The sequence below is a fragment of the Typopeltis vanoorti genome, chromosome 2 (genome assembly GCF_054136105.1).
Source record: "Typopeltis vanoorti isolate ZY-2024b chromosome 2, IOZ_Tvanoo_1.0, whole genome shotgun sequence".
Taxonomy (NCBI): Eukaryota; Metazoa; Arthropoda; class Arachnida; order Uropygi; family Thelyphonidae; genus Typopeltis; species Typopeltis vanoorti.
Genome location: NC_143550.1, coordinates 14,982,501 through 14,997,772, shown reverse-complemented (window position 1 = coordinate 14,997,772; position 15,272 = coordinate 14,982,501). Strand labels below are relative to the sequence as shown.

The window sequence follows — 15,272 nt, the reverse complement described above, 5'->3', positions numbered from 1 at the left end:
TGACAATCCAACAAAGAAGAAACACAAAGCCAATGGTAGTCCTGTGGATGGAAATAACTTGTTGATGTGGGTTAAAATATTATCATCACCATATTCCACCATTTCGGTGAGCTACAAATAAACAGCTATGGAAAGAATAGAATACTGAACATTAATTTGCTTAATCATGATTCTGTTATGTCATGCTGACAAGCAGGATTAGGGTACAGCAATAGCAGCATGAACAGAGAAATTCATTGCTATAATGGTGAGAGAAGAATTCTCTTCTTGAAATGTCATGTTTTCTTATGAGCAAGCAGCATATAAATGGCATAACCTACTTTAATATTAATGCTGTCTATGCAACCCTTCATGCATAGTTTACTATTCTGACCACAATCACGTTTCCAGTTGTAAATACGTGCATATAGAATAACTGCTAAAGAATAGTCCCAGGGACATAAAGGTAACTTCATCATATTACATTGCTTGCTCAATTACTGAATATCAATCAACCAAACATGTGTGGGATGAAACAGAAAAAGCCATGACAGGATCCCCTTCTTACAACTGCTTTTATATTCTTAACTATCAATACATGTATATCTTGGTTTTCCCTTCTGGGCCTTTCCTCCCTGATATTTTTATAAAGATTTTTGTTAGTGCTTCATTACCCATTCTGTTAAGGTGTACCATATAAGATCATCTCTGCTTACATGTTTTGAATACTAATAAGTATGAATTGCTAAAATCCATAAGAAATCGTTTCAGTACCATCTTAAGTCTATGGCCTGATGAGCTGAGGTTGTTCTAAGAGCTAAAAAGCAGAGCTACTTACTATCAGATAGGTGTTAACAGCAATTTAGTCTTGCTTGCTTTATTTCCTGTTAGAAATAGACACTGCAAGACGAGCACACTGTTTAATGCTCATATCATTATAGATGGCAAACATTTCTTTACAATTTATTAATTTTACACTCCTACATTCAATGTCCCCAGAGTAATGGCATAATGTAATTTACTCTCTCTCACAAACAACCAGTACTGTGAATATTTAATTTTGGTGTGTTCTATATTTTAATTAGAAAAGTTTTTTAATTTACTTATGTTATCTCAGTTGGATAATTTTGCTCAGGTGTTCTGGTTTATATTTCACATACAAGTATTGATACTTATTACATAATTTGTATACATCTGATTCTTCTAATTTGTATAATGATAGAGAACATTACACAACACACCAAAACTATAAGTACATTTGCCTAAAATTTTGTTCTTTAAAGAAATGTGCTGGGGGAAAGTCAAAACATCGTATGACTACAACTGATGGAAAGAAATAGTCTAATAACTGAAACTGCTTTCATTTCTCACTCCACTCAAAACCCTCTACCCTTATCCAAGCCTTTGTCCTCCAATTGTGCCAAAGCAGTCAAAAACCAAAAGATCAGTATATGTTCAATGGTTCAAGTCAAAAACTCAAGCCTCTCACTCTGCTTACATTACTGCATAGCCTGTAATGTAACAAATGAAAAAAGTAGACTTTGTAAGGGTCAGATGTATGAAACATACCTCCTGCTCAAATAGAAGTCAAGCCCTTCCAGTCGCTTGTCAAGGCTAAGGGACACAATTTCTACTCTTTCTCTCAGCATCACTTTTTTCCTTCAACTCTTGTACTATTATTGACTATGACTATCTACCAAGACTCCTATTATTTTATGAACTATCCACAATATGCCTCCTCTGATCTCACACCAGAAGTAGACCAGGAAAATATACAATGGCTTTGATACCAATAAAGTAACATTTTATTGGTATCAAATTTACTGGTAACATTCCTCCAGTTCTACTAAAAGCTAGTGCTCCAGAACTAACAACCATCTTGTATCATCTATTCAAGCTATCCTAACAACAGCTTGTATCTAAGCCTGTTCCCAATAAGGGAAATAATTGATCAACAAACTATCAACCTATTGCTCTGACTTCAATACTCTTGAAAGTAATTGAAAAGGTCATCAAAAGTCAGATGCTTCACAACTTGGAGATTAACAATTTACTTAGTGATTGCCAGCTTTTTTGTCTAATGTTCATTGCAGTTCATGGTTGATGGTCTCCTTTCATCAGATTTTTCAATCAAAGCTGAAGTATTCCTGGGCTCTGGGCTTTTATCTACACTCTTCCTGCAATCTATCAATGATCATATTTCTCTGACATCCAATCACATTCACAGCTTTGTTGATGACAGTACTCTCCATTCCTCTTTTTAAGTCTCAAAACCTTGTAATGCTAAGGTGATTCAGGCTTCACAATTCTCTATAACCAATGCCTAAACATTGATCTTCCCACTAATCTCATGTGAAGCGAGGATAACCTGGTGAATTCTAATCCTACCAAAATAAATCCTGTCCCATTTCACAGAAGAAAGACTATTGCTTCACTCTTCCTTCAATACAATACTCTGTTAGCTACTAAAGTTCAATTTTCTCTTCTTTGGTTGACTTTCTCATCTAGCCTGACATGGCACAAACATATCAACATCCACAGCCTCCAAAAAAGTTTGTTTTTTGTTCTAAACAATACTTCCCTCTTGCTTAATTTCTGAAACTTTATAATCTGAAGTACATCTGACTTGAATACCGTTTGCACTTTTGGGGTAGTGCAGAATGTTGTTTGATTGTATTCAGAAGAGTTATTTTACTGATGACCCCCCCCCCTCACTGACTCCCTCCAGTTGCTTTCCCAAAGGCACTACTCTGTTGCTGCATTATGTCTTTTCTATAAGTATGTTGCTCCACTGAACAGGTCACTGGTATTCCTCCACTTTCCTTAAACACTGATGAACACAATCAGCTACTGGTCAACACCCATACATAGTTCTGTTTCATACACACTGAACCAAATTCTCATCCTCCTTTCTTTGCTCTCTAGACCTCTGCTCATGGGAAGTATTATCCATACTGTTTTCCTCAATGATTACAGTCCTTAAGAAACACATAAACAAATTCCTTTTTTCTTTCTAATACAACCTACCCACATAGCATGGCTGACTCATAGGTCATGGGACCTCTAGCACTTGGAGCAGATAAAAAATGAAAAAGCAACAAAATCAAGTTCTAGGATAGTATCCATTTGTTGCATAATGATCAAAACAAAACAGTAATTTAAAAAATGGTCTGAAAAAAGTCAGTATCAAGAGGGAGTGAACTACCTATATTTAACAAAATGAAAAATTGAGCAAAAATTATTGTAGTAATACCATTATGCCAATGGTGCTTCATATTCATTGCATCTATCTTTATTTCTATGAATATCTCAGCAGAAGACCTCTCAATGTTCGCCTCGGTTAAATGAAGTGTGATAGAATACCTTGTTTAATAGCAAAATCTCAGATAGCACGATATTTCATTAGATCAGAAGCTATAACGGATTCTCCACATTGCTTACAAATGTGACAGACTCTTCCCAGTTATCCAGCTTTAAATTTCTTAAGACCTATGAAACCAAATCAGTTCACTGAAATAGAAAACATGAATGGAAAGGTACGCAGGATGGCAACTTGCCATAATCATTAACTTTTTTTTAAGTATATGACTGGAAATTAAATTTATTATGCGAATTCTACTTAATTTATTTCACTGAATGTGTGTAGGTGGGGGTCATAATTTAGCTGGCAGTAGGTGGACTGGTCTTTACGAAGGGTGGTCATTTTTGTATTATAATCTGTATAGTTTAGAAGGATAGTAGCAGTGAACTTGTCCATTTATGTTAACAATGCTGTTTTCAGGCGGTCTTGCAAGCAAATGGTAAATTTTTTTGTTAGGTTGCCAAACATTTTGATGTGCTAACTTTTTAATTTTCGAATTCCACGACAGTCAATGTGTTCAAAACGTTTAAGAGAATTGTCCAAAGATTAGCATTCAACATAGCAGAGAGCTCCTCTTGTAGTGTACAGACAGCTTCATTAATGTCAGCAAGCACAGCATGAAATGTGTTAATTTGCACCCACAGCAGGGCGAAGATGGTGCGCTTGTTTGAATTGAACTGCCATTTTAATTTTACACAAATGGGAATGACTTTGTTATCCCTACATTTAAAGAAGGCTAATCTGTTGAGCTCTCTTGCTAGTTTCAGTTTTAACTCAAACTTGTGGGCCTTGCATGCAAATAAACTTTGGCAAAATATAGGAAGTAATAATTAAATTTTTTTAGTAATTATCTTCCCTACATTGTCGATTTCCTGAATCAACACAATGTATGAGAAAGAACGTATAAGCCTAAACACCAGGACAACACACTTAATGTGGATTAAGAAATCCAGAAAAAACTCCACTGGGCAATGTGGAATGTTTCAGTAAATGACTATTGTTTTCAATACTACATATTATATTGCTAAAAATAATAAACCATTCAACCAGAATGAAGAGAAAAATACTTTGTCCATCTTTTTAAATCCTCCTGGCACCTGCTGAGTTGCACGATATGTTAGTTCCATGCATTTGGTGTTTACAACATCCTGAGTGGTGAATTTTGGAACTAGTTCTTTTTCCCCTCAGATATCACTTTCACATGGTGCAAAGTATTCCTGCAAAGTTTTGCAGCATTTGGATTTGTGGATGACACTCCACAAGGTCTTAAACAGGGATATACTTTAATTTTGATCACCCTTATATTGGTTTATATGGCCGTAACAATATAAAATTTTTGTTTACAAAATAAATTATATCTATTGTGAAATACAATATGAGATCAGTCAGTCCTCTTGGCAAATTATTTATTAATGGAAATTCTTCTTGCTATCAGTACTTGTTGAAATTAGTGTAGTAAATCAAGATATACTTTATTCAGGACATTTTAATAACAATACTGCAAAACTTTTTATCTTATTTTCGAATACTAGCAGCAAAATTATCCAGATATTTTTGGCTGTTTTAGTTGGTTTTTAAATAAGATCTATTCAAATGTGGAGGTTAGTTGGTTGATTTCTGATTTATTGCCAAAAGAATAGAAAGGGTCATATCATTCCACATCAAAGGTTACAGCAGTATACAAGTTATTCTTTATGTATACAAGTAATAAATAGTATTTATACATTTAGTTTGTATTAATACTATTAATTAATACAAGTTATTAATAAAGTCACAAAGAAATAAATTAATAAATACGTTATATACAAAAAATTAAGTTAACTATTGCAGAACCTACGCATAAATAGAATTCATAATCAAATATGTTTGTATAATTTAATTTTTTGTAAAAAAAAGTTAAAAACATCATGCAATTTGTCCGAGTCCGATAACATCTGCTTGAGTGTATGTGGCTCAGCCAGATGAGTAAAAATTTCATTCCACTCCTCATTTAAAGTGCTGGTGCACTTTACATGAGTATGACAAATGGCGAGACACATGTTGCATTTTTCACACATTGGTGGGTCATTAGTCTTCATTAAATAAAAATATGTAAGATAATTGAGACCTATGTGCAATAAAGAAGAACAACTTCTCTTCTGTTTCTACACTGACTAGACTGCCAATGCTTAATTTCAAGCTTAATGTCATGTAATTTATTTGTCAGTATTTAAGCCATGATAACTGCCACCGAGTAATTAGCCTCAATCTTATAAACTGTCTGTAGTCTGTACATGGGATTGTTAAACAGCACATTGAAAAAGTACAAGCTGATCTAGAAGCTGCATCTGCAGTCTTATTTCCCTTAATTACAATGTGGCTGGGAATCCAGCACAACCAAACATCATAATTAAGGGTCTTCAATTTGTACAACAGTTGTATTATATACAAGAAATGAAATGACCTGTCAAAAACTCAATGCGAGTGTAATTATGCACATTCCGAAGAAGTTTTCATTAATAGGTAAGTAGCTAAGTGGCACACAACTCCAATCTTTGATTACTGCAATCAAGTGTAATCTAGTTGGAGATATAGTATGGTGCAAAAATAAATAAATATTACTGAACTTCAATACATCTCCCCCCCCAAAAGTGTCATCATTGTCTTAATCGAGAGGTTCTGATGGAGTATTCTACTGCAATGCAAAGGGTATTCGGGAAGACCATGAACTGTTAACAATGAGAATCACAAGCATGTGCTGGAGCAAGTGTTACAGTCTCAGAAATGCAGTAAAACTTCGGATACTGCATTTCTGAGACCTGTAAAAGGTCACTAGAGAGAATCCTGGGTACCTTTCAATATGTCATTCAAGTGGGTCAGTGTTTAACAGCAACGGATTACGCTGCATTGGGGAAATACTGTGCATGGATGCTAGCTAATGTCTATGAAGATCCATCCTTCCTCCATAATGTTGGTTAAAGGATATAACACATTTCCATCTAAGTGGTCATATTAACAGACAAGCCTACAGCTTTCCAGGTTTCTCGAGATCTGAAATTTTCCAAGAGAAACCACAGCTAAAATGTCACTGCATGGTGTGCTGTTTCCGCCCATAGCATAATTGGACCCTACTTCATTGAAGAGGGTGGTGTGACTGTGACCTTGAATAGCAAACGCTACATCAAGAATGTGTTGGCTCTGTTCACCCAGGATTTGCATAGGATGTCTCGTACAAAAAACATTCCATTTCATGAACACGTATTTCACACCATATAACTGTAGTGTTATATGGTGTTAACTATTTGTAGTAAATTGAAAATCTGATCCTGACAGCCTCTGTTTGGCCTGAATCCAGCTACTTCACCAGGCTTTGTTTTGAGGCAGGTGAAGAGCTGGATTCACCTTCTTCACCTGCTCAAGACTAAAAGGTGAACTTTATCAAGCTTCAACCGTTTCTCAAGTACTCTTGCATAAATCTTACCAGGAACACTCAGTAGGGAAATATCTCTGTAATTTTCACATTCAGTTTTATTTCCCATTTTTGTATATGATACTATTAGAGCTCTATTCCAATCATCTGGAATTCGACCCTCTGTCCAGGCCTTCTGAACTATGTAGTGCATCCATTGTAAGAGTTTTATACCTCCTTACTTGAGTAATTCTGGTTAAATATCATCTACATTTCCACATTTCACTCTTTTGATGGCTTTTTTCCTACTTCAAGATTGGATATGTATTCCTGATTGTATGCATGTTGAATGTTTTTCACCACTGTGCTGTCACAGCTTGTTTCGTTTAGCAATTTTTCGAAGTAATCACTCCAGATTTCAAGGATATCTTTTTTTCCAGTTTTCATGTCACCTTTATTATCTTAAAAATGAAAGAAATCAAGAAATCTTTCATTTCTGAGCTTTTTCAACAGCCTCCAGAATATTTTGCTAACTTCCTGATATTTATTTTCTATGTTCTTACCAAAGTCGTCCCATGACTTTTGTTTAGCTAGTTTTACAGTGTTTAGCTTTCTTACATTTGTCTCTGTGTTCACTAAGAGCACAATTCGATATGAGTTCTTGTTTTCCTTCACTGCCTCTTTAACTTCCTGTGTCTACCATGGAGTCTTGATTTTTACTATCCTTGCAGACAACCTCACCACATGCCTCTCTGACTGACTCAATCAATGTTTTGTTCAGGGCTTGCCACCGTATCTCCAAGGTTTGGTTCCTGTTCTCAAACTCTTTCATTTTTTTCTTAAATCATGTTTGCGTATTTTAGTTCTACAGTTCACATCTCAGAGCTGCTCAACTTTTATTCACTTTAAAACTTTCTTACATTTTCTTCTTTTCAATATGAAATTCAATTTTATTCTGCTCAAGACTAAAAGGTGATCACTTCCAATTTCAAATCCTCTGTACACTCAAGTGTCTTGCACCAGTAAGAAAACATCATTATCAATAATAACATAGTCAATGAGACTTTCCTTATTCCTTGCCTCTTCTCTCCATGTGAACTTATGCACACTGTGCATGTTAGTAATAACCAGTTTATGTCCCAAGGTATTTGCCATTATTATTAGCTTTGCTCTTTCTCCTAATTTGCCCAAAATATTTCTGTATGCCTGACAACTCTTTCCTACTCTGCTATTTAGATCTCCAACAATTACCAACTTTTCTTTTTTTTTTCAAAAAGAAAGCAACTGACACAGTTGCTTTCTCTGAAGCCTCAAAAAATTCCTCCACTTCTACCTTAGTAGAACCTTCTGTGGGAACATAGGCACAAATTAGTCTCATTGTCCAGCTGCCCATTCCGATATTTGTCCCCATTATTCTATTTGATATTGCCTGCCATTCAAGATTAGCCCGGTATTTATTGTTGAATACTATAGCTACTTCTTTTCCATGATTATTTCCTGAATATAACATTTTGTATTTGTTGCTCAGAAAGATCTCACAAATTTTTGCTTTCTTTTTTGTTTCAGTCACCTCTATTATCTTATTCTCAGCCAGCTCCATTTCTTTGCCATTCAGGCTTCTATGGATAGTACTGATCTTGATCTCTGGTGATGTTGAGGTGGGGGTGTGTTTCACAAAGTCTGTTCCAGTAACCGACTTTTCGCTGTTCACCCTGGTTCCATTGCAAAAACAATGAGGTCTTTTTTTTTAACTAGTTGACACCCCAGCCGGCATGAAATTTTGTCATGTTGTACCACTATTTTATTTGTGGTTTAAGTCAGTAAGAATGCAATTTAGTTGGCTAAATTCCAAATCGCCAGCCCATCCTTGTTCATTCAGTATTCAGGTAGATACCTAACAAGGTGCACCATGAGAAGGTGAGGACTGGACATTAGGTCAGAAGCCCTGATCAGTTCTCCGCATCTTTATAGGCTATGTGAAGGTCTACTGTTTACTGCAAGCCTACACACACCAACATATATACATATAACTCTTACCCCCACATCTCTTCTCACATATACAGCACACTGAAAATAACAGTACATCATCATCATCACTAGTGTGTATTATTTACATATTCTTTGTCTTTTTTTTTAATTGCAGATTTTCATGCCAATTTTTTTTTTTAACAGCAGTTATTGAATTTAGTTAAGAAATCCTATATTGGACTACGCCGTGTTGAGTCATCATCTGTATTAAAGTAGAGCTTCACCTCTAATTTATATCATTGTTATCATATATTATTGATATATCCTCACCACGAGAAGGTGAGGATTGGTGTTGGGTACACTTTTTGGACTTCCTTGATGTGGATTATCTTCAAGGTGTACGGCCATGTTTAAACTCTGCAGCCCATTTCTTAATTGTCGAAAACAAAGGAGAAGAGTGCCAATAAATTTTTATGTACTTCAAATGAATTTCTTTTGGCATTAAACCTTCTTTCATAAAGAATTTTATAACTGCACAATACTCAATTTTATCCATTTCAAGGGATATAGACAACACTTTTGCTTCAGACAGCTGTATAAAACAAACTACTTGATAGAATGACTTGCAATTTCACTTGGATGCTTATGACATATGCACGAACTTAGAAAAAAAGAACTTGCCGATAGTGTTGCCATCTATGGTCGAGGGTGAGAACTTTTCAGACCACCCTTGTATATATGTGTGTGTGTGTGTCTGTGTGTGTGTATATATATATGTATGTATGTATGTGTGTGTGTGTGTATATATATATATATATTTATATATGTGTGTATAAAAATAGCAAGGACTATGCAGTGGAGATAAATGTTAATAAAGTAGCAGGTAAAAGAAACAGAGAAGAACTTAACTTTGAAGAGGAAAGAAATAAACTGGAACAGGATTTTAAAAAAAAAAGTTTAATTACTTAATAAGCACATTAAGCACAGATTGGCCAAATTTATGAATACAGTAGATTCCAATTAATTTGGGCAGCAGTTTATTTGGGACAAATATCGAAGAGCAGAAACAAATCGAGAATATAACTCAAAGTTGCTTCACTTATATGGGTTCTGTTGCTGCTTTAATGGGAAAGTGGCTGTAAATGCCATGTGTGCTGAGTTGTATAAAGAGTGCTGCTGTCATTGAGTGGCAGGATAGTAGAGAAGGCATGCGTATTTTGAGAGTGTTGATCTCCTTAGAGTGACTGTTAGGTAATGTACTTTTGATTAAAACAGATGTGTTAATTTTTTAGTAAAAAAAGTGGAATCATCAGTGTAGTGATTTAATTTTGCTTTTACAAGGCCCCTGTGAGATGCCAAGAAAAGATCTAAGAATAGAAGATAAAAGCCAACAGTCTAACATCAGTCATTATTAACTGTTACAGATAACTGGTGTTCCAGAATCTATAATCGCCCGTTTGTTAGGCCAGCTGGACAAATTGCGAGAAGAATGGGCATCGCACGATGGACAATAGGAAAAATCCCAAAAACAGAAGCGAGAAGGCAAGAATCCAGACATTGAGAAGGCTCTCCATCAATGGTTCTGTATTGTAACTGGATGAGGTATGCGTGTTAATGGTCAAATGTTAAAAACCAAATCAAAAGATTCAGCTAGAAAGCTGAGCCATGTGAACTTTAAAGCTACATATGATTAGTTATCACAATGGAAAACCACGCATGAAATAAAATTTAAGAAGGCACATAGTGAGAAGGGCAGTGCTGATACTGCGAGTGCTGAACAGTGGAAATCAACTAAACTACCTCAACTGCTGCAGAAGTTTAGTCCTGATGAAATCTGTGATGCTGACAAAACAGGTCTGTTTTACTGTGCCACACCAGACTGTTCCCTGAGCTATAAACTTTGAACGCTGTCAGGGTCAAAAAAAAGTAATGGATCACATTATAGTGATGTGCTTCTGTAACATGTCGGAAAGTGATAAGCAGAAGCTGTTGGTTATTGGAAAAAGCATGAAGTCTGGATACTTTAAAGGGCTTAGAATGGACAGTTTGCCAGTTCTATATTATGTCAACAAGAATGCATGGATGACTTCTGTTATTTTTCAAGAATGGCTAATGAGTTGGGATGCAGGATTGCAAAGAAATTCAAAAAACTCTGCTTTTGGACAACAGTGTGACACACCCTCAATTAGGTTGTTTAAAAAACATTCAACTTGAATTTCTTCCTGCTAACACCACTTCCCTGGTACAGCCACTACACATGGGAATCATAAAAAATTTGAAGACGCTGTATCGTATTACTGAAGGTTGGTACACTACATCCTTGAAACAAATGAAGAAATTCTACTGACATCTTCAAAGGCCAAAGAAATCAGCACAAAGGTTACCATTTTATAGGCAGTACAATTTGTTGCAGATAGTTGGCAAGAAATAAGCAGTCAACCAATTCAAAATTGCTTCGCTCATTGTGGTTTTAAGAAGTCAGACCAGGAAATGCCAGAGTTGACTGATAACAAAAATGAAATCGTTTTAGAGCTTCAACACGTCAGAAACTCAGAAGAGTTTTATGCATTAATAATAGCCTTTAATGTTACAATGAAAATGAAGATTGTGAGGTGCAAATGTTGAACAAATTGTAAAACACCTAAAGACCCCAGAAGACAAGGAAAGCGATGAGGATGACAAACTTGAATATGAGTGAGTGACTAACCAGGAAGTCAGGAAATTTACTGCTAAATTACAATGCTACTTTGTGCAAGAAGGAAACAAAAGGCAGTCCGTTATCTGAATTAGATAACTGTGCTGATTTTGAAAATTTATTTATCACTAGGTTAGACTATAATAGATTTAGTTTAATCCTTTATCCCAGTGAGAGCAAACAAAGTTTGCGCCTGAAAATATCTTCAGGACTAAATATAGTGTTGTACTATCTTATCCAGTAAGTAGTGCAACACCAAGGCAACTCGTGGCAAAGGTGGAGCAAGCTAGTAGCTTGCTCCACCTTTGCCACGAGTTGCCTTGGTGTTGCACTACTTACTGGATAAGATAGTACAACACTATATTTGTGCTGATTTTGTTCATTTGCAGTCTAGAAAGGGAACACGTCTGCATAATCCTGTTAATTTTCTAAAATAATTGTTAGAAAAAATATGCTTCTTTGATGGATACCTATGTATACAAGTAACCCTCGTATAACGCAGATGTTAAGTTCCATAGAAATACCGCGTTATGCAAGATTCAGATCACATACAAAAAGTAGCATTATGTTCCAACATTGTTTAAAAAAAAAAAAATTATATAAACAACAATGACATATCCAACAAAAATATATTTTTTATTTAATTCAGGCAATTCATGTACGTTAAGAAAATATATAAACTATGACACAAATACATAGTATAAAATTATAAAAATTACAAATTATAATCAAGCTTCATTGCATGTAATGCATAAATGATTTAGGCAAAATAAAAATAAGTGCATATTTTAATCTTTCATAGCATGAGGATTTGAAGATCGGTTAATAAACATTAGTTTTGTCATGTAATCAGTTGATGCATTACTACAAAACAGTAGAGTAATTCGGTCTTTGGAAACTTTGAATACAGGAGCTGATCTTTCATTTGTCGAAATATACATACGTTTCGGCATATTTTTCCAATATAACCCTGATCCATTAGCATTAAACACCTGGTCTGCATTATAAATGTTTATAAATTTTGAGTTTTTTTGTTTAATAAGATTTCCATCCAAAGGAATTTTTTTTTGAGTGCATCTTCTTTCCAAATCATTAGAGATTTCTTCATTTTTCTCTTAGAAAATTGCGTAGACAAGCAACGAGCGTTGCACTTACTGTTGACCCAGCAATAAACACTTTCTCGGATTTTATGTTCATTGTGTTTGATTGTTTGAATTCTTGATTCATTTAAATTCAAAGTCCTTACAACAACTGGTTTTGCTCCGTTTTTCAACTGATACACGATTTTAATTTTTTTTCTTCGAGACGAATTTTCTTTTCAATATTCATTTTTTCCCTTTCAATGCAATTTGTGGCCATTACTATAAAAATAATTTTTTTACATAAAAAAGTATTACATATTAATTATGTATGTAACTCACCAGAAAATAAAGTGCTCAGCTTGAGATAACACACTTATGATTTTCACTGTGCTTTCCTGGCAGAAAATGAAGACAATTTTCAACAATAAACACTTTATACGGTATACAATTGACGTACATGCATGCTAAAAGGGGGTTTTCCCCTAATATAAATTCGCTACTTATAACTACATGCTGGATATGGACAGACACAAATTTAACGAAGATAAAATTTGATTTTTAAGTCACACGATGAAAAATATATGAAAAGATAAAGGGTTACTACAATTTCTAGACTGTTTTTGTCAAAACCGCGTTGTATAAGAGTTACTACAATTTGTAGACCGCATTGTGTAAGTACCGTGTTATATGAGGGTTACCTGTAATTAACTTCCCTTGGGATACTGACACATATGTGCATATTTAGTTTGTCTATTTTTAGACATTTTTAACTTTTTGTGATATTTCAGCTTTTTCCATAAAATTTTGCATAATTGGGACAGCCACTTAATTGGGACAAAGTGTTCTAGTCTGGATGTATCCCAATTAACCGGAATCCACAGTATATGGAAAATTACAGATCTTCTCAAAGAACTTGAAAACTAAGTATATAGCTCAATGGTACACATTATTGCAAACACATTATTCAAATGTTATTAAAACCATACTTAAAAACTGTTCTGCTGAAATCATATACGTAACATGTGATCCTTAGAACTTATTAGGAAAATGTTGCTAATAAACATTACCACACATTACAAATTACCTTTTGGAAGATCCTTTGAAAGACATTTAGCATAATAGACTGTCTGTTCACGTGATGTATATGCATTGAGATGAGCACCCATATTTTCAACTTCAAGTTCCAAATCTGTCTGTGATCTTTTAGCAGTTCCCTAAAAGGGAAAAATATTAATTTCCTAAGTAAAAACTTTTACACAACACATGTATTTCTCTCTTGGCTGCAGTGATATTAAATCTCTATAATCAAACTTGTGTACCTAGATCCAAGATATATATTTTTGCTATGATGCTCTTCTTTCTTTAATGAAATGTACAAATAGATGTAACTAAAATCTGTAGATTTCTTATTTACAGTAAGAGATATAAAAAAAAAGTAGTTTAATATATACAAAAGTGTGAAGACTCAATTTTCTTAATTATTGAAGAAAAGACAGGAGAGCATATCATAGTAAAAACATATCTAAGATCAAATTTGTGTGCCTAGATTTTAGTATAGATTTAATATCACTTGCAGCTGATATTATAGAGCAACTTGGATAATTAAATTCTCAATTTTCAAATATCTTGCATTCCTCTAACAAACATAGATAACACTTTTTAATAGTTAGTTTCCTCAAAAAGTCTATTTTTACTTTTTTTCTTTCAAACTATTCTTTCTTCCCATTTTCTAGGTTTAACTTTTTTCCTCTTCCTGAGAGATTTCTAAGGAAAACAACCATTTAATTACTAAAAATGATATTTGCCCTCTTAGGTTTTTGCCTGGTCTCTGATGAGAACCAAGCAGTTTGAAACAGCTGTCAGGTCAGTGAAAAAAACATTATGAGCCTGCAAGCCCACAAATATGTGGGCTTGCAGGCTGAGTTCATATCTTAAGTAGTGCAAACCAAGGCAACTTCTATGCCAATAGCTATTTCATTTAAATGGATATATAATACCCATTACATAAACAGCCAATTAACATTAACTTCCCATATATTTTCTGTTCTTGTCCTAACGTAATATTTAATATCTAACAAACATTTCTTTTTCTTCTGTATGATAACTTGATATACATATACAGTAAAACCCCTTTTTTACACTTTTCAGGGGAGGGACTGATGGAAAAAAGTGTAAATAGCAGGAAATGTAAAAAAACATTTAAAAAAGTTATTAATTATATGAAGAGCCAAAGGCTTCAATTCGGCGACGACATGAACTTGTTTATATTTATGAATTTAGGGACACAAAACACACATTTTCAATACGTGTGTTTTATGTCCCTAAATTCATAAATATGAATGCTGATCGCTGTGTAACCTTAAAAGAAAGATGAACTTATTTAAGTTAAGGGATATTGTATCCCATATTGTTTCTTAGCCGAATATAGAAACACATGTTTTGTGTCCCTAAATTCATAAATATGAATGCTGATCACCGTGTAACCTTAAAAGCAAGATGAACTTATTTAAGTTAAGGGATATTGTATCCCACTCAAAGAGTTTCATGCCGAATATAGAAACTATATAAAGTTCGGCGATTCCAAGTGTAAGCAACCTGGAAAGCAGCACATTGAACAGTAATACAGCTCCTAGGAGCTAAGTTCACATTATGGGTAAATACCAAGAATAGTGATCGGAGCTTGCTACACCCTTTCTATGAGTTGCCTCAATTTGCACTACCTAAATAGATCAGGTGCTGCTTTCCAGGTATTTGCTTACGCTTGGAATCGCCGAACTTTATATTTCTATATTCGGCATG

At 34.5% G+C, this 15,272-nt stretch overlaps 1 protein-coding gene across 1 annotated transcript in view; it reads right to left on the bottom strand.

Annotated features, from left to right (window-relative positions):
- Positions 1-15,272, bottom strand: part of UQCR-C1 (Ubiquinol-cytochrome c reductase core protein 1) — a 258,580-nt gene that overhangs the window by 199,020 nt on the left and 44,288 nt on the right. Inside the window, exon 3 of the mRNA XM_090403677.1 lies at positions 13,558-13,687. Within this exon, the coding sequence (XP_090259803.1) occupies positions 13,558-13,687 (130 nt within the window). The remainder of the gene's footprint in view (positions 1-13,557; positions 13,688-15,272) is intronic.